Raw genomic sequence first — 18,582 nt, forward strand, 5'->3', positions numbered from 1 at the left:
TAAAATAATATTTACGTGTTTTTTGTTGCATCGCTACGAAATTCGGCCTGTATAAGTTATGAGTAAATAATAGCACGACTTTTGTTCAAATGACAACAAATTATAGTAAAAAAGGTTGATAATTGTCAAAAAAAGCCAGAAATGTTATTTATATTGAGAAAAAAAAGGAAGAGCACGTTTAGGTCGAATTGCTGTACTCTTCCGTAAAGTTTTAAGGCTTCGTTTGGTAAGAAGGTCGGAGGGATACTTACTTACGGGGCTGTACTAGAGATCGCTCTGCTTCAAGGGGTTCTCCTCCCGAGATGGGCGAGGCGTTAAACAGCGCGTGGATCGTGTACAACGATTCGTAAAAAGGAATCAAGTTGGCTTTGGTAGGAGAGACGGAAATCTACATTGAACGCTTATATATAAGTCCTAGAGCGTGGAGATCGCGTAGATTAGTCCTCCTTAGGTATAGAAGGAAGGACGTTGTTGAGCAGACGAAAGAAGAAGACACAAAGTTTCCTTGCATTTGTAGAAGCGTTAGATTGATCGTGAGATATTTTTAGTGGTTAAAATGAAGAGGAATTGTTTCGTTAATTTCACCATTCTTGTCCTGTACTTGGTGGCAATTTGTCACATAGTGATTGGAAAGAACGAGTATACAAAACTCTTCGAGAAGTGTACCAACGAAAAGAATAGTTTTAATTGTTTGAAGAGGCGTGCGTTAGAGATATTTGATTCTGCTATTGACGATGATTCGGTTTACGTCCTGAACGATTTCATTTCAATCGGAAGAGATCCTACATCCTTGGCTAGGAGTAATAAGGGAATGAAGATACCTGTTCTTAATATCACGGAAAAGAGTCTCGACGAGCAGCTGGATAATAAATTTCATGAATATCTGTCATCGAGGAATATACGTCTGACGATACCTGGAAACACCTTTGAAGGTATTCAAAATAACTTGATAATTTCTGTGTTGGTCGTAATTTTTTCATTTCTTTCAATGCAATGGTCGTTTCGTAATAACATTTAACAAATTAATTAAAGTTATAAACATTAGAAATGTTTTAAAAAGTATGCATTAGTAAAAATCATTTGTTTGTTCGTACAGGTAGAAGAAAGAAAGACAAAGGATATGGAGGAATATTGATGGCTGGTTTAGCTATGGCAGGTAATACGATTATTAGATATCAATTATTTGATATATTTAACATGATTAATTAAATAAATTGAAAATAATTTTTATTTTTTAATTTTTATTTTTAATTTTTAATTTTTAATTTTTATTTAAGGAATGTTAGCTCAGCTTGCTTATGGAAAGATCGCATTCCTTGCTGGTACTGCATTGTTAACTGCGAAAATAGCATTGGTTCTTAGTGCGATAATTGGCTTGAAGAAATTAGTATCGAGCGGAGGTAGTGGAGGACACGAAGTGATTTATGCAACGGCTTCGGAACACCATGGTGGTTATGGCGGTGGTTACAGTGGTGGCTGGCAGAGAGCTCTGGAAGGAATTCCTCCAAGTTGATATTTTAAACGACCAATTTGTTATAAAACGATCTACTTACCATTTATATCGACATGTTCACATTACAAAAACAGTTCGTTCGTTTTAAAATGATTATAAAGAACAATACCTTTGTGCATTTCTTTCTTTACATGTTTTTAATTAAGCATATGAATTTCACCTGTAAATACTTAGTAGTAATAAGTGCAATTTAACATGTATTTAATTATTTATGTATTTATTTGTAAAATGCGTTTATATGTTGATTTAATAGGACCACTTACTTCATTTAAAGCGTAATCTTTTAAGTTTTTTGAATAAGATGGTCTATAGTTTTTAAAAATCTTTTCTCGATTTTGTAAAATAAAAATAAATTTATTAACCTAAAAAGAAATATGTTTTCATCTTCCTGATAAATGGAACTTTTTTGTGAGTATTTTAATGCATTTTTTTTAATTACAAGTTAATACTATAAAATCTATATGTAGCAACTGAATTCAAAAAATTCATTGTTTATGAAATATATATTCTGCATATCTTTCCTCTTTCAACAATTTTTCCGCTCTTTAATTCCTTCATTCGCTATTTTTCTCTCTGAGGAAGTATAAAAAGAAGATAAGCAATTACACCGTAACGCATATAATTAAGGTAATAACATTTTAATTTATGTAACTTAAAATTAAAGTAATCAAACACTTAGAACATTTATCAAATCAATACAATTTGTATTTAAGTTTTTTCCTAATGTCATAAAATGAGTGATTATCATAAAATTCTTGTTCAACTATGCTCTTACTTGTAAATAACTATATAAATAAATAAATGATAGAATGATCAATTTAATATTATACTTTGGTCGATATTTGATAATAAATAGTATTAAAAAATAGATTAGATGCTTACATTATTAGTTGATAATAAATATATTATACATATATATTATTCGGAACTAACTTTTTAATATAATATAAAATAAGATATTGTTTTTCTATTCTTATTTATATTTATTTATGGTTTATTATTACAGTTCGGTGGTATTATGAATATTGCACGCAATATAGTCTGAAATATTGTATATACTCTTATTATACGATTCGTCGTCGTTTTCGATAGTTGTATCCACTTTCATAACCACCGTGATGATCGTAATCAATACTTGAACTATGAGTCTGTACGTAGCTATGATGAGGATGTTTCACTATTTCATAAGACGTTCTCTCGTTATGCTCTGAAAGAAATATTAAATAAAATATAAAATAAAGGCTCATACGAAAAGAAATTAGAAATCTTATATTATAAGGACTTACCAAGAGACTTATTCAAAATTGCTGCAGTTGCAATAGCTAAAGCAAATTTTGCAATTATTAAAGCTTTTCCCGCTAAAGCTGCTACAGCATGGATCATGATATAAAGCATGGTCGCTTTGGCTGCTCCGATTAAGTACATGAATAGCTTGCCATAACCTTTTTTCTTTTTCCGTCCTTTAGGAAAGTCAAATAAACAAATAAAGAATTATCAATTAAGATATAGTTTTTTTATGTGTTTCGATTGTGATTGATTCATTATTTCGTTGCCTTTTAAGAAGTACATAAATTGTTACGATGATATATAATTATTCACATAAAAAATCCGTCTTAAAATATTTCCGTCTAGTATTTCCGAACAATACCTTTTTATTATTTAACAGAAACAAAATGTTTCACCTTCTTCCACTCCATTCCCATCAAGATATCTCGTGTCATTATTCATACTTTGCACTTTTCTCGGTTCCTGACCCTTGGGTGAACCATCGTTGCAAATTGAAACATCAAACTCGCTAAATTTCGACGCGGTTTTACAATTCACATCCTTTGAAAGTTTTCGATTGATCAATTCGGTTCGACACTTAACGATGAGAGCGCCGAAGGCGAGAAGATGAAGTGCGAGGAAAACTTGCCGAAGCATGTTTGAATAGAACTGAGCGTTGGCGGGCAAAGTCATTTTTATAGAGGAAGCAAACGTAATTAGTCTTGACCGGTGGTGCACGCTCGTGTTAGACGATACAGAGCGTGAATGCATCCTATGGTAAAATGCACGTAAAATTATTCCTTTGATTGCTTAGATAGTTATACTTCCGTATATTTTTTTTCTAGTACTATCGATTCATGTTTTTCTTAGAAGAGATATCAGCTTGAAAGATTTACAGTTTAAATATACATCTAGCATTTGCAATTAAAAGCATATAAATGAAAGAAGTTAACTTTCACAAAAGTATTTGAATGATTATAACTTTACAATTGATGTTAACTATTTTTTGGTTACGAAAGTGAAACATTTTGTATATTAGATCCGTGCATAGATTAACTGTATGTTATAAGGCGGTTTTAATAAACGAAAGATTATCTATTTATTCGCTTTATGTATTCATTGGATTCATACTATTATTCTCTCTTATTTAGCAGCAATTAACCTCGGATCTTTACTAATCATCATACAGGATTGTTATTATTAAGAAATAATAACGACTCTTTTATTGGTCAGTTTATTGTCTTCAGATAAATGAATATAAAGATCAAAAAGAGAATAATTTGGCGGACCTCAATCGGATCTCGAGTATTTCAGCGACAGCTGCAGGAGAAATGATCGAGAAATACACGCAGACGTGTCGAATGTGATTCCTGAAGACGTTCTCGAAAAACCGGAACAATCGCTTCTGACGATCAAGCTTTTTGTCGAGAACATCACAACTTCCGTCCTAACTTAGGCTAAATATGTACATACATGTAGTGGAAAGTAGAAAACAAGGACTAAAAATTCCAATATGCTACTTCGACGATCATTTTGTGTGCCACTGGGCCACGCAAATCTTTGACTTGTCTCTATCTTCATTTCGTGAGGGGTTACACAGCTTCCAAAGATTATATCCTTCCATTGATTTCCCTTTGAATGGTATAGAATACCATCGTTGCATGTCATCGATCTTACGAAAGAATATTTCCAACCTCTTCTTTTTCTTTAAAATGTATGATTAATTCACGTGGAAAATCTATTGTTCACAAACATATTTAGATAGTAATCGTTTACTATTGATGATAAAGTATAGCTTGACTTGACGTTTACCTGCATCAGTAAAAGGTTTATCGAGATCTTATAGGAATATCTTATGTTCAAAATTTTTTTATATATACGCATTTAACAGTAATAATCCTCGAATATTATTGAAATTCTTTAAAGTGTAGTAATATACTTTCATATAAAAATATAATTTCTTTATATAAAAGAAATCAGGAATAAATGTCAGATTTCTAATCGTGTTGTAAGTGTTTTAAATAAAATTAACAAGTACCCATGACCATTGATCAGTTGAACTCTCGACTAGTTTATTATGTTATGCTTTTTAAATTACGCGTAAATTGTATGTGCGTTGATAACGGTATATAGTGTAACTGCATTCATTGAAATCTTATCTATTGCATTTATCTTTCTGCATTTTCATAAACGAAATTCTAAAACATTCTTTCAAGAATGTATAATTTTTTATGTATTTTGAGAAAGTGCGATTAATTCAAACGCTTTCGCGAAGCAGAGCGAATCTCGTTGACCGAGACTAGAAATATATTATATGAACATAAGTTTGCTCATGCGCAAGCAATCGTTGCGTAGAATCAGTGATCCAATTTAAAAATGCGAGAAAAATCTCTCTCTTATCTGAGATATCTTCTGAGAAAATCTCTTGACTTAGAACTCTCTTATTCTCGTTAAATCGAAATCATCTAATTGGTAAAAGTGTATACGTTGCACAAAGTCATATACTTTATTTATAATTTTTTTTTTTTAGCAATAAATCGATAACGAATTATAAGAATGAAATTCATGACTTTTTAAAAAAATTACGAATTGATTACAAATTATTGCAGTTCAAATATTCTCAAAAATTTTTTTTGAATTTTCGTCACGGAATACAAAAATTTGATAAAAGATGTAAATTAATTTGGTCATAGTATAGATCGTATATAGTATAGATCATCTAATTATCGCTATAAAAGGTGGATATTCAAGAGTACGACCTATATATCTTTTACGCGAAAGGAAAGGAGTTAAGTATAGGTCCATTCGAGAGAGTACATGTTTTGTGTAATGAGAAGAATTCGTCATAAGATACCACGTAAAATCTATTCTTCGCGTCGCACAGTTCGTGAGAAGTTAACTGTGTATATGGAATGTGGAACGGGAAATGCGTTAATACTGTTGAAACGTCGCTCGTGGTAATGCACAGCGCCGATTACATGGGATGTATAATCGCGAAGTAGGTAACTGCATCGAGGATGCATCTAGTTATATCGTGCGAGATGCGCTAACCTCGATTGACTGTGTCAACGATGTGTACATCTATAGAATATGAAATACAGAACATTGCGTTTACGCTTCATAGATCATTTTTTATATTAGATATTTAGAATGTGTATGAATACGAATAGAAAAGGATAAATAACCTTTTTTCTTAAATTATTAATAATCCTCTATAATCTATGTGTCCTTTCATTTCATTCCTTAATGTTATGTGATAATTTAGGTTCGGACATGTCCACGATTGGAAGTAATTTATAAGAAAATCTAGGTTTCTAGGAAAGATCGTCGCTTTTAATAGACCGAAATTGGCTAACATTATTTGGAATCGGCGATATGGCAAAGCATATCGATTACTAACACGGAAAAAAGAATCCAATGATCCAAAGAAGTAAAGTAGATCGTAGATGGAACTCGTTCAGGCGACCGTCCCTGCTCCTGTAGAAAACTAAGGAGATAGGAAGGACGAGAGAGGCCTTCGCCGTGTATAGAAACCTTCGCGTAGTATTCCAATCGGAAGATCAGTAAGGTCATCGTGCCAAGCACGTACCAATAAAGACTTGGAATCTTCATGGAGATCCCTTCTCTTTACTAGACTTATCCCACCTACCCCAATACTCTGTCTCGTTTTAAAGAGTTTCGATTGGTCTACTATAGTATGTTTATGTGGTTGAGCGAATCGCAAGATGAGGAGATGAGTAGAGAAGAGAAGAATAGAGAAAACGTAAGAAACAGTGGAGGAATTGAATGCAATGGAGGAAGATGCCTCGATGCTCTCTCGAGTGGGTCTCTGTGTCAGGAAGGGTCACATGCGACTATTTCTTCCCCTCTCCTGTAGCCTTTCAGATACTCAACACGTGATTCGTGCGAGAGAAGGATAGTAAACGGTCTGGCGAAAAGAGGTTGGTCGAAAGAAAGAGGAGGACAGAAACATTGAGGAAGATAGATCGTGTCGTTGGTGATGTTCGCGAAATCGCACATAGGAGCTCTCACCCCCTTTTGCCGAGGATGCCATCTGCTTGGTATATATCGACCGGGGCCACTAATCCTGTCGACAGTTCTCTCTGATCGAGGATATGTCGATACGTGGATATTCAGCTAGCTCGTATCTTTATTATTCATAATACTTCATAACACATTTACCATTCGCTCTACTTGTGATTTTTACATTGCGGAAGGTGACAAAGCTCGTGAGATTTTTTTGATCCGGATACAATTAACAAAAAAATAGTTTTGAAATCGACACGCAGGCGAGCAAGATGGATTTCTTCAAGTGGACTCTCGGAATTTTTGCTCTCAGTACTATGATTGTCGTCAATCTGGCGAACGAAGAGTTCAGTTTCTTCAACAAAGGATACCGTGCTCTTTACCGAGTTTATGAAGAATGCCAACAGCGTAACGTGGCTGTGTCATCGTGCCTAAAGAAAAAGGCTATATCTTTCCTCGATAGACTTGGTCGTATCGATAGTCTACCAATAGGAGAGAATTTAGAACTTATAAAAGTTGCTTCTTCGGCGGAAAACGAATCAAAGAGCTCGACAATCGATCTGGAAAGCTTAGGTCGCAATAGTGGTGTTTCCAAGGATGAGATACTCAATGATATTCTTTTGGATAGAATCGCAACTCTGTTAAATGGATTCAATGTGCAAATTCGTCTTCCAAAGACCAATTTTGGTGAACTGAAACGTAGCATCGAGGAAGGACGTGGTAAGATGAAGAAGATGATGGGAATGATGATGATGGGTATAGCCATGAAAATGGCTGCTCTGGTACCGATTGCCATGGGCGTTCTTTTCCTTCTCGCTGGTAAAGCTCTTATCATCAGCAAGATAGCTTTGGTACTGTCGTTGATAATCGGTTTGAAAAAGCTGCTTAGTCAGAAGCAAAGTCACGATTCTCACGGTGGATGGCAGCAAAGTGGCGGTGGATGGGACAGGAGTTTGAAGGAAGTGACCGCCGTCACGGAAGCCGACAGGCAGTACGCTCACAATCTGGCATACAGCGCGAGAGTACAACATTGATGGATAGCAGAGAAGGAAAGAGAGAAAGAAAGAGAAAGAGAGAGAAAGAGAGAGAGAGAGAGAGAGAGAGAGAGAGAAAGAGAGAAAGAGAAAGAACAGTTGAAAGAGGATGACAAGAATTCTGCAAGGAAATTATCTTGGAATTCTAATCTGTTAATGTAATTCTTTGTGTAAAAATTTTTTGGAGGAAAGATTCTTCAAAGATTCTTGGAAAATATTCTTTTAAGATTTTGACTATGACGAACGACGTGACTCAAGACTGAATTGTGTAGAAAATGATATCGCGATTATTTTAATTAAGTGTCCACGTTTTTCCTATAAAAGTCCATTATACCGTTTGGATTTCTTTGGTAATTTTATTAAAACGATTTCATTCTTATCGACCTTAAACGCTTTTTGATGTTGACAAGTTTTTATGTTATCAAGAGAGTTATAAAAAGAAGAATTCGAATTCGGAAGGACGTTAATATTATTCGACAACATATCAAAATATCTTAGTTAACGAGCGAGAAATGGTTTTCGCGTGATAATACTTATTGATCCAAAGAAATGCCGATAGGATAACGGATACTGTATTTCGTGCACGCTAGATCATAACGGGATCGATTCGAGTTAGTTTAATAATCTCGCTACTTTCTTTTTCTTGTAATCGCTAAATTTCGTGATGAATATTTACGAATGTCCATTATAAAATACTGTTATAAGAAACTTATATTTATTTATTATACTATATAATATCTATTTAGAACTCCGTCTGAATTATATGACATGAGTCCTAGAATCAAAAATTTTCTAAACGATGACTCGTTAATTTTAACAACACTCTCGTAAGTCTGGCATAGTCTAATATTTAACTAATTTAAGTTTGATGCGTGTAACTATTAATGAATAATGAAGTAATAAAACATAATTGTATTAAAATGAACCTTGGTAATTTTTAATATTTCCCATTGCACGTTATTAATTATAAGTGTAATCAAAAATAAAGATAAATTTGTTGGTTCAACGAACGAACTTGGTAATTCTTAAAATTTATTGCAAAAGTTCGTAACATGTTAGAAGAACCAACAAAATCTTGGTCCCAAAAATAGATTGAACTCGTTGTTAACCCGAAATTAACGATGAAGAAATATGATTGGTTACATGAAAATTTTTAATATCAAGGATACGAGTAATCATATATCACCCGTTTTGATTGAATGAATCCATTCGTCCTTTTGATTTCTTTTTTCTTATTTCCATGAGCACAGGACATTTTTAAACAGGTTTTGATGATATTTTCATTCTATCATCGATGACGCATGTACATACGTAGATTTTAGTGGCCCTTCAGACTTAAGACAGCAGCAAAAAGAGAGAAGAAGAATCCCACGAGTAGTGCTTTACCGATCAGTAAGATCAAACCACCTAACATTGTTGGTATTAATGCTATAAACTTCATTTTGTATGCCAATAGCAGTGCCATCAAGGCTCGATGTCTTCTGCGACGTTTCTTTCTTTTCGGTCGACCTAAAAATCATTTCCAATGTAAAATAACACACAGTTAATCTTTTAATTGATGAAAAATTGAATTGACTTTTAGTTAAATTGTATAACGTGATTATAAAATAAATTACCTCGTAATTCGTTGTTAATTTTTCCATTAACCGTTTTTATTTTAGCATTCTGTTTTTGATCCTTCTTCGAATGTTCCTGATTGAGACGATTTAAAAGAAAAATACCATGCGTGTCAAATTTGTTGTTATCTTTAACAATCTTGGTAGCATCTAGAATACGCATCTCAGAGCATTCTTTTTCCTGTTTGTTTGTTTCTTCATTCAACGATTCAATCGACTCAATGTTTTGTAATGCCCGAACGATATAACAAAAGATTGCCAACAACAGAAACCCAACTAGATTCGCTTTCGTTTTCATTTTTTTCTCTTTCTCTCTCTCTTGCTTTCTCTCTCTCTCTCTCTCTCTCTCTCTCTCTCTCTCTCTCTCTCTCTCTCTCTCTCTCTCTCTCTCTCTCTCTGTTCGTCAACGTCACTGCATCACTAGATCTTCAACAGTCTTCTTTCATAAGACGATCTCGCAACTTGTCCGATCATGTCACCGACGAAACACATTCGAATACTTTTTCTTCTACAATCTTTTTCCGACGTTTCAATCTCCTTTCGTTGTCCTTCATTCATCCAACGTTTTACACGTTTGTTTTGAATGGATAAATTTTGCGATTTAAAGATCGGGAGAACGTACGGTCTAACGAACGAACAAGAACTAACCGAACCGTTCTTGATGACGAGCCAAGAAGACAGGGGCGGTGAGGGGACTAGGAGCATGTCGAGCACGCTTCAGTTGCCGAGAAGATCGACAGTCCGTAAAAATTGAGTAGCGAGGGAAGAGCGACGAGCGGGCAATACATGCGTACGTTAACCACTATAATCCAGATAGTCAGAGTCGATGTATATATGTATTAAATTAAATTCTTGCATGCATGTATGCTTCCATAGTATATGATGTATCTATGTTTGCGTTTTGTGGAACTTCTCTGTGCGTTTATTTATGTGTGTATTGAGAGGCGGAGGATAATGATGTGTACCACGACGTCTAAACTACCTTCCTTGTTCCCCTCCTCACTAGAATGCTCTTCGTAAATTTATAGTCAACCTATTCCTTCGTAAAGTATAAATATCTGGTACTATTTATGAATTGATGCTTATGCTTTGATTTACTTGGTGAGTTGATGACGTTGAGTAGTTGGATGACATCGATTGTTTCTTTCACTGAATTGTGGCTTATGTTTCTAGCGTTTCAATTGATTCGTGACGATGTTATATTTAAATTTCAGGTAGATAGATATTTTATAAGTTGCTTCGAGCATATCATTTGTCCAATTATCTGTTTTACATTTTTTTTTTATATTTGCACTTGATACAAATAATTAAGTGTCATTTTCGTCGCAAAGTATCCTAACGTTTTTCTGTTTTATTGTAAAATGAAGCCTAAATTCTGATATTGCATACTTACATGTATAAAACTCGTGGAAAACATATTCTTCTTCAACTCTTACCGAGAGGAAAGAAATTCAGAATCGGTGGCGAATGTCATCGAATTAATCGAATCTTTCGTGTATGAAGCGAATAACCTAGATATCGGTAGTTTTATTCACGTGCCACCCTGAAGGCATTACGTTTGTTTGTCGAGGAAATGCCAGGTAATTTCACTCTTTCTCGGCATATCTAGATCTGAGATAATTGTCTTCAGAGTTTGGGAAAATGTATTGAACATTGAATAAAAAATAGAATACTGAAAAAAGAAAGAAAAAACATACTTAGATATTACTAATTTTTAATGATAATAATTGAATGACAATAATAATGATATTCGAGAGTTATATTTAATGAATTCGTAGAATAATACATACAGTTATAATGACAGGATAAATCAGAGGCTAGACATTTCTGGTAAAGTAAAATTACGTAGATCTCTGTTAGGATCAATAACGGAATCGAATTAATTCGACCGTTTCGATTCAGTATTTAACGTGCTAAATTCGTTTTAAATTAAAACGCATGTGCCAACGTCGTCTTACTTGATCAAAGACTGTGACCAATCTTATCAATGCAAGAATTTATCATTCCTAGTCGTTATCAATAGATTAAAGGATATGAAAGCTTCGAGTAAGAGAAAACTATCTCAAGTACGTCCTTACGTAAAGATCGTAGCCAAAACGTTCGTTTTTTCATTTCATTTTCTTTACAACATCAATTATTAAAGACAGTTGATTCGACGGCAGATATGATAAGAAGATGATCTCAGGTAATTGAACGTTTCGCGGCGTGGAGTTTCAATCGTAAACAGACCGCTGATCGGCTGAAATATTCGATACACGATCTAACTCGAGTGTGAAACGAAGTGGATCGACGAAATAGCATTTTCCCAAGATGACGTCTCTTACGATGATGATGGTGATGATGATGAGGATTCATTCGTTCGTTCACTCGATCTTGACTGTGATCTACTTGCCCTGGTTTTAATATTCGGAGGAAGATGTTTAGTCCAATGATTGGACAGACTGTGATTGGATGGCGGATCTTTCGTCACGCGTCGGTACCAACTTCGTGAACTCCTTCTTGGGTCTTTTCGCTGGTACCCTATATAAACTAATGCTTTGGCTGAACGTGACTATCAGTTGACATCTTATTTTCGAACCAGTTACCGGAGACGTTGCGTTGGTAACCCTAAGGAAAGGGTTTCGGGTTGAGCTGGATCTCGAAAATGTACATCTATGTGCTGTTGATTTTTCTACCCTTGTTCGTTAGCACGGAAATAGTACAGGAAACCCAGGAACGAGCTATATTGAAGACTTTCAGTGGAATCGCAAATAATTCTTGGATGGCTGATCGGATTTTGAATGTTGTCGAGACATTTATTCCTTATTCAAGATTGTGTAATACCATGAAGAATCTTGAGGAAGGTACAAACAATTTGACTGTCCCAGATTTTACTATGTGAATTTAAATTTTGTATTAAACTTTTCTTTATAAGTTAGTGTTAGACAAAATAAAAACTAAAATTAGGAATAAGAGTAAACGATGCGTGAACATATGTCCATCAATTTTATGATTTTATCGGTATCGAGGAAGCGTGAAATTACTATTACGCTTTTTATTGTTTTGATGTTTATCGCAATATAATACCTTAAACCGTTTACGGTACTCGGCTTCCTGGTACAAAAAAACATAAATACTTTCTACTCGAGTTGATTTAATTAAATTGCTCGTCGCAGTCGGTATGACTAACGAGGAACATAATTTGGATCGTCTGCTTTTAATTATTTTTTTGAATGTTGCAGCTCGGAAAAAAAAGAAATACAAGTTAAACAAATACGTGGTACCATTGATCGTCGGATTCCTCTTGATAAAGTCGATCCTCTTGCCGATCGCGTTGAAGGCTCTCGCTGTTTTGAGTGGCAAAGCCGTCGTTCTAAGTCTGATGAGTCTCATTCTTGCTGCCATCGTAGGTCTCAAGAAAGTTGCGCAAAGTTCATCTAGCAATAGTTATGACGTCGTCAATATACCGTCGAGCAAATATAGGCGTAAAGATGCTTACGATGTGGTGGATGACTTTGAAGAGGAAGAACCTTATAGATTTTACAGAGAATATCGTAAGAAGAAGTAAAAGCATAAATGACACTTTCCCGAATTGTTTATTCACTTTTCCTTTGTCCCAATTATATCATGCAAAGGACGTTAATAAACAAATTACGCGCGTTCATACTAATGCGGAATAATTTGTATAATTGTATTAATTTTGTATAATTATGTTATTCTTTCGTAGCTCTTAAATTTAAGAAGATATTAATTTGCACATAGTTTTTTGTAAATAGTTACTAAGTATTTTTATAATTCAGAAAGCTGTCTTATAAAGAGAATAATTCAGTTTCTGCTCGATACTAAACGTGTTAATGATTAAGAACAAGTTTTTGTACAGCATCTATGAAAGAAATGCCTTTAACGAAGTGTAAATTATTTATATACACAAATTGTCGGTGTTTTAAAATCTTTGAAAAGTAAGAAAAAAATATATTAAAGTTACTTATTAACAATAGATTATTATAAGAATATGTCATTGTTAAAATAATAAACATTCTTCCTATTGTTATTATTTCTATATAATCTTTTTAAAAGCTCATTTGTTCTTTTCTTATATCAATCTTATGGATAATGTATTATTTAGAATAAACGAAATGTTAACACTTTACCGAACGCTAGCGGTTCAACAGCATATGCACGTCCGACCGGCCGCTCAGCCGCAGATTCTCTCTAGCGCCGGCTGTTTTTCGGTCTAGATCATCGCACGGGAGTATCTGTGCGTTTCGTATGCTCAGATAGAATTGTCCGCTTTCTGTTACTATAGGATAATTAGATTTAATAAAATGTTTTATTTTCAAGATGATATCGAAGATATCAAAGATATCGAAACAAAAAGCCGATTAATAGACTATCGGTCGGTAACGTATTAAAAGAGGACGAGAGAGATATAAATCATCTAAAAAGGATAACAGATAATAAAAAGAATAGAAAAAATACAACCGAACATAGGAAGGAACACCTAGGAAAAAGTAAAGATAAGCTAGGGATATAGGACGCATTTGTCAGGTCATTGGCCCTGTTCTTCTATATCCTCTAACATCAAACAAGAAATCTTCTACTTCGTTGATTATTAAACAAGATATAAGCTTTGCGCTACATATTTAGAAATATTTTGTAACAGCGAACGTATTAAACGTCTTTAAAGAACAAAGATGAATCAATAAAAATATTCGCCATCCATAGTAAGACGAAACTTTCACCATTTAGAGTACACTTTCCTTTTCTTGTTCTACGAAGTGGCACTCATCGTTTTTTGAACTTTATTTTCGGAAGTCTGAATGACATTTATGTGTGATCGATCGCGATGAATCAGATCTTTTAAATCTCTTTTGATATCTATTGTAATTGGAAGTCAAGTGAGGATTTATAATGTAACCCAGAAAGGTTAGTCGCGTGAAATTTTTCGATACTTACAAAACGGGATACCGTTAAATGAAAGAGAAAGAAAGAGAGAGAGAGGAGAGAGAGAGGACGAGGACAAAACTCTCACGATTCATAAGCGTACTGTTAAATATTTAAAGAGGCCCATCGAACGTTGAGTACAATGGAGTCCATCCGCGAATATGGTGTCTTTCGTTTTCAAGCTGGTTGTTATTCGAAAAATGACCCAGATGCAAGGCTGCTTACTTTTACGTTTGTGGCGCTTATAAATAATCACGTATTTGTTCACAAATTTCCTCCGACGAAACTAAATGCATTGTGTTGTCGTTGGACAGTCGGTTGCCAATCTAATTTATCATGAAACAAACAGATTCTTCGTTTTCATAACAAATTTGAAAAACATGTAAATCTGTTAGTACGTTATAGAAGTTAAATCTTCTTATTATTGTTCATGATTTTATAAACATAGATACTTATTTCTATCACCGAAGTATTATAAATTACTTACCGAAAAATAACAAGGAAGAAAAAACCATGAAAGATGAACTTGGAATTTCATATCATACTACATGCATTATATAAGAAATCTCATCGAAGACGTAACACGTAGGTCCACGCGTTTCCATCGAGCATGTCTTTGGGTCAAGGTGAACGACTTTGTGCACGTGGACGCACCTAGATGCAAGGGTTCGAAGTCTTCTAACTAAACTATTGAAAATAGGTTACGAAATAGGCATAAAAATAAACTGTGGAATTCTATGAAAGATCGAAGACCTCATGGTACATACGAGCTTTTTCTGTTTACGTGTCCTTTACATTTTCCTCTCTTGAAACAGAATATTGTTTTTGATGAGCTGCCAGAAATGTGGTCGTGTAGTTTCTACGAAGAAACTCTTACAATGCAAATATAGTTACGAGCGACCTGTCCCATCCGGTAGAATTTATGAATCTCTCTTTGTTCGTGCTTTTTCCTGTCAAATGATCAGTTTGTTTAAGATCGTTGTAATATCCCCAGATAATTATTTGAGATGATTTATCGATCTTTAAACTTTCTTTTCCTATTTATTTCACCTTTTTAAATAATTAAATTCAAAAAATGCGTATTTGTTATACCTAACTTTTCAATGTATAAGTATATATTTACATTTTTATTCTTTTCATTTTACTTCATTTACCTTTATGAGGATATTATGGTTGACTGGTAACAATTAAAAGGGCATCTGAAATTACAAAAAGGATCTCAGGACGATGATGGAATCCTTAATCCGAGCATATAAGAAGTATGTCTCCCCTACTGACCTAAATAGCGATGTACCTAAGAAAAACCACTGAGAGTGAGCTCTTCTTCGACGAAAGAGCAACGACTAGGCATGATAAGGTATGTCGACGCCACGGAGGAGGTGCCGAGCATTTGTTTAAAAAATTATCGAGGAAAGTTCAGACAAGGAAGTGGCATCTCCACCAACATCCCATTTAAGTGTATACTAATGCTATGATGAGTTTGTGCGAGCACTTGAAGCTACGTGTTGTCATCATCGTTATACGCTTCGACGTATGTTAGGTGGGGGAATATTGGGGGATCCTCCCTCTAGAATACACGCCTATAAAGATCGAAGCTACGGAGGACCAGATCACACTTTGCTTCGAAAATTTTCCAAAGGAAGATCTTCGCTTTGTAGTCAGTGTTTCTCGTGTTTTTTTAGAGTGAATCCGAAAGTTGGAAACCAAATAAAGAAAAAATGAACAAATTACTGATCTTGGGATTCCTTGTCAATGCTGCAATGGCGGTACCAACTTCGGAGGTTCTGCAAAACAGAGAGCTCGACTGTTTGGAGCATGAGAATGAATTATTTAGTTGTATCTTCGTTAAAGCTGTCACCACATTGGACAGAGCTGCTAGGTCCAATGATATTCAACTGATCGATAGTGTGGTCTTCGTACGAGATAAACCGAGTAAGTTTTTTCTACTGCCAAGTCAATTTTTAAACGAGATATTTTAATTAGCATTTTTCTTTGTAGTGGAACGTACCGCGAAGAATCTTAAGACTGAATTAGATGTGATGAACGAACTACCAAAGGATACTTCTGATAGGGCTTTCAAACTCGTCAGCATGCTCTTCGACTCGGCCATGTCCTTTATGAAGAGTCATAGCTTGAAGATCAGCATGCCAGAAGAATTCAGTTCTCGTGCACTAACCGAAGGTACTCAAATCATTTAGCGCTTATAGAAACGGAACAAGTACGGTCGGTTTCGATGATATAATCATGATCTTCTTTGCAATTGCTTCGTTGACGTCACGGATTTGCGGCGTCACAACTTACAAATACGGACGAATAAAATCCGCCTTTCACCTTCGTGATAACTATACACACCGAGTCTCAAGTCATTCCGGATAAACTTGTTCCCTCGAATAGCCATGCGATTCGCTTTTCATCTCAAATTGTGATGAATAATAAAAAACTTTTTTTTTTAAATGAACGAATTAATGTGAACGAGTTCAGATTTAAAACGACCGGTTGTAATTGATAATAAGACTAATAGACATTTGCTTTTAAATATGACCATCTTTTTATACAATATTTGATTTCAGCTCGTGGCAAAATCAAGAAAATCATCTTGCCTCTGATTGTCGCAGTTGGCTTAAAAATTTTCGCACTCGTTCCAATCCTTTTTGGAGGTTTGGGTCTGCTCGCGTTAAAGGCATATTTTGTTGGTAAAATAGCGCTCCTATTGGCAGGCATTCTCTTTTTCCAAAAAATATTTGGAAGTGGCAGTATGGCTAGTAATATTTTTGGAAAGTCACCATCACTTGGTGGCAATTGGTATGAGCCATCTACTCAAGGCTGGCCTTCTGCTGGAGCTGGAGTTCAACAAGGATATTATAGAAGGAGCTTGGACGACACTACTGGAAAAATCGATTCTCATTCTCTTGCCTACTCAGCCTACGAACCCATTACGAACGAATCTCAATAAACAACTTTCCATTCAATGAATTTTCCATTCGAGAATATTGTCGAGAGATCGCTGGAGTATGATCATATACATATCTCTCATGATTTAAGTGGACCTCTTGTAGGTAATCTCATCCACCGATAATGACTGGTAGACTAATATTTATACATAATATTTAAAATAATTTGTATACGTTATGTAAATTATTTAAACTCTCAAATATAATACATTTTTTCTACTATATACGATCTATTCTTATTACCTGCACGTTTTTCTCGTCCGATCAAAAAAAAAAAAAAAAAATTGGAAAGATGTCCGTTTTCAAAATTTACAGATATGTCAAGAACGATTTCTAGTTTGGAGAAATTATCAAGATGCATATTCTAATGTCATGCGTGAATACTGTGCATAGAAAACAAAATACGTGATTAGTTTTATTATCAGTTGGCAGATCAGTCGGCAAAAGCTTAAAAGGTGATCTGGCTTCAATTGCAAGTCGATTTTCATGCGAACTGACAATGCGGTATATCGGCCTCATATGCGATTCGAATTGGACATGAACATACCTACGAGGTCATTTACTCCCCCACCTGTGAAATTCTCGCACCTTCCTTTTATCTTTCTCTTTTCTTCGTCGTTTTTTTCACTTGCTATCTTTACTTTTTCTTTCTTTCTCTCTGACACTTAATAAAACAAAATTTATCGAAACAAACTTTATATGATATTATCTCACAAATAGATACAGAAATAATTATTTTTAATAAATCATTATTCAGCGTTGTAATAATGTCTATAGAAGAGATAATTATTTATGATTTTGAAGCATAATTTATTCTTCAATATCTTTTTTAAAAGCATTATTAATTCTGGAATATTATCTCTAAAAGCATAATTTATTCCCGAATATTTTCAAATATTTTTAAGTAAATTTAATTTGAGAATAGTTTTATTCTAGTCAAATCTAGTTTAAACAAAATTGAAAGATTATTGACAGTAAATTGAATGTCTAGAAAGTGTTTGCGAATAAAAGGAAAATTAGACTTCGCTATGTGGACGCACCCTACGTCACACGACGACCGTGCTCTGCACTTGCTTTGCGCTTGTTATTTGGAGAGAACATGAAATTAAAATTCTTCGCACCACGTTTCTTGCACGTTAGCTTGCCAAATGGTTCACTGTGGCCCCACCATTGATCGACGATAGATATAAAAGAAAAAATAGACCTTGGGACAAACAGTTAAATTCGTTGCTTCATAGCTGTAATAACGTTCG

At 34.5% G+C, this 18,582-nt stretch overlaps 6 protein-coding genes across 6 annotated transcripts; 4 read left to right on the forward strand and 2 right to left on the reverse strand.

Annotated features, from left to right (window-relative positions):
- The first annotated feature begins 556 nt into the window (after positions 1 to 556).
- On the forward strand, positions 557 to 1,513 carry LOC124423751. The gene is made up of 3 exons (XM_046961922.1): positions 557 to 932; positions 1,097 to 1,156; positions 1,278 to 1,513. The coding sequence occupies exons 1-3, from the start codon at positions 557 to 559 to the stop codon at positions 1,511 to 1,513; spliced, it is 672 nt and encodes a 223-aa protein (XP_046817878.1).
- Positions 1,514 to 2,577: 1,064 nt separating this feature from the next.
- Positions 2,578 to 3,472, reverse strand: LOC124424479. Its single transcript, XM_046963625.1, has 3 exons — positions 3,196 to 3,472; positions 2,800 to 2,973; positions 2,578 to 2,720 (listed from the first exon to the last, which is right to left on the reverse strand). Exons 1-3 carry the CDS (start codon positions 3,470 to 3,472, stop codon positions 2,578 to 2,580), a joined length of 594 nt encoding a protein of 197 aa, XP_046819581.1.
- A 3,402-nt stretch (positions 3,473 to 6,874) lies between these two features.
- On the forward strand, positions 6,875 to 8,692 carry LOC124423294. The gene has a single exon (XM_046960867.1). It carries the CDS (start codon positions 7,078 to 7,080, stop codon positions 7,837 to 7,839), a length of 762 nt encoding a protein of 253 aa, XP_046816823.1. The 5' UTR covers positions 6,875 to 7,077; the 3' UTR covers positions 7,840 to 8,692.
- A 263-nt stretch (positions 8,693 to 8,955) lies between these two features.
- On the reverse strand, positions 8,956 to 10,235 carry LOC124423313. Its single transcript, XM_046960905.1, has 2 exons — positions 9,456 to 10,235; positions 8,956 to 9,348 (listed from the first exon to the last, which is right to left on the reverse strand). Exons 1-2 carry the CDS (start codon positions 9,751 to 9,753, stop codon positions 9,158 to 9,160), a joined length of 489 nt encoding a protein of 162 aa, XP_046816861.1. The 5' UTR covers positions 9,754 to 10,235; the 3' UTR covers positions 8,956 to 9,157.
- Positions 10,236 to 12,082: 1,847 nt separating this feature from the next.
- On the forward strand, positions 12,083 to 13,325 carry LOC124423306. Its single transcript, XM_046960893.1, has 2 exons — positions 12,083 to 12,298; positions 12,677 to 13,325. The coding sequence occupies exons 1-2, from the start codon at positions 12,100 to 12,102 to the stop codon at positions 13,000 to 13,002; spliced, it is 525 nt and encodes a 174-aa protein (XP_046816849.1). The 5' UTR covers positions 12,083 to 12,099; the 3' UTR covers positions 13,003 to 13,325.
- Positions 13,326 to 16,022: 2,697 nt separating this feature from the next.
- On the forward strand, positions 16,023 to 17,454 carry LOC124423286. Its single transcript, XM_046960854.1, has 3 exons — positions 16,023 to 16,310; positions 16,377 to 16,559; positions 16,949 to 17,454. Exons 1-3 carry the CDS (start codon positions 16,097 to 16,099, stop codon positions 17,329 to 17,331), a joined length of 780 nt encoding a protein of 259 aa, XP_046816810.1. The 5' UTR covers positions 16,023 to 16,096; the 3' UTR covers positions 17,332 to 17,454.
- The last annotated feature ends 1,128 nt before the right edge of the window (positions 17,455 to 18,582 follow it).

The sequence above is a fragment of the Vespa crabro genome, chromosome 1 (genome assembly GCF_910589235.1).
Source record: "Vespa crabro chromosome 1, iyVesCrab1.2, whole genome shotgun sequence".
In the NCBI taxonomy this organism is placed as follows: Eukaryota; Metazoa; Arthropoda; class Insecta; order Hymenoptera; family Vespidae; genus Vespa; species Vespa crabro.

Coding starts and splice junctions, on each gene's coding strand:
- LOC124423751 (XM_046961922.1), top strand. CDS start 557: ATGAAGAGGAATTGTTTCGTTAATTTCACCATTCTTGTCCTGTACTTG. Junction 933..1,096: donor ACCTGGAAACACCTTTGAAG/GTATTCAAAATA, acceptor TTGTTCGTACAG/GTAGAAGAAAGAAAGACAAA. Junction 1,157..1,277: donor GGCTGGTTTAGCTATGGCAG/GTAATACGATTA, acceptor TTTTTATTTAAG/GAATGTTAGCTCAGCTTGCT.
- LOC124424479 (XM_046963625.1), bottom strand. CDS start 3,472: ATGACTTTGCCCGCCAACGCTCAGTTCTATTCAAACATGCTTCGGCAA. Junction 2,974..3,195: donor TGGGAATGGAGTGGAAGAAG/GTGAAACATTTT, acceptor ACTTTCCTAAAG/GACGGAAAAAGAAAAAAGGT. Junction 2,721..2,799: donor AATTTTGAATAAGTCTCTTG/GTAAGTCCTTAT, acceptor TATTTCTTTCAG/AGCATAACGAGAGAACGTCT.
- LOC124423294 (XM_046960867.1), top strand. CDS start 7,078: ATGGATTTCTTCAAGTGGACTCTCGGAATTTTTGCTCTCAGTACTATG.
- LOC124423313 (XM_046960905.1), bottom strand. CDS start 9,753: ATGAAAACGAAAGCGAATCTAGTTGGGTTTCTGTTGTTGGCAATCTTT. Junction 9,349..9,455: donor AATTAACAACGAATTACGAG/GTAATTTATTTT, acceptor AATGATTTTTAG/GTCGACCGAAAAGAAAGAAA.
- LOC124423306 (XM_046960893.1), top strand. CDS start 12,100: ATGTACATCTATGTGCTGTTGATTTTTCTACCCTTGTTCGTTAGCACG. Junction 12,299..12,676: donor CATGAAGAATCTTGAGGAAG/GTACAAACAATT, acceptor TGAATGTTGCAG/CTCGGAAAAAAAAGAAATAC.
- LOC124423286 (XM_046960854.1), top strand. CDS start 16,097: ATGAACAAATTACTGATCTTGGGATTCCTTGTCAATGCTGCAATGGCG. Junction 16,311..16,376: donor CTTCGTACGAGATAAACCGA/GTAAGTTTTTTC, acceptor TTTTCTTTGTAG/TGGAACGTACCGCGAAGAAT. Junction 16,560..16,948: donor TTCTCGTGCACTAACCGAAG/GTACTCAAATCA, acceptor ATTTGATTTCAG/CTCGTGGCAAAATCAAGAAA.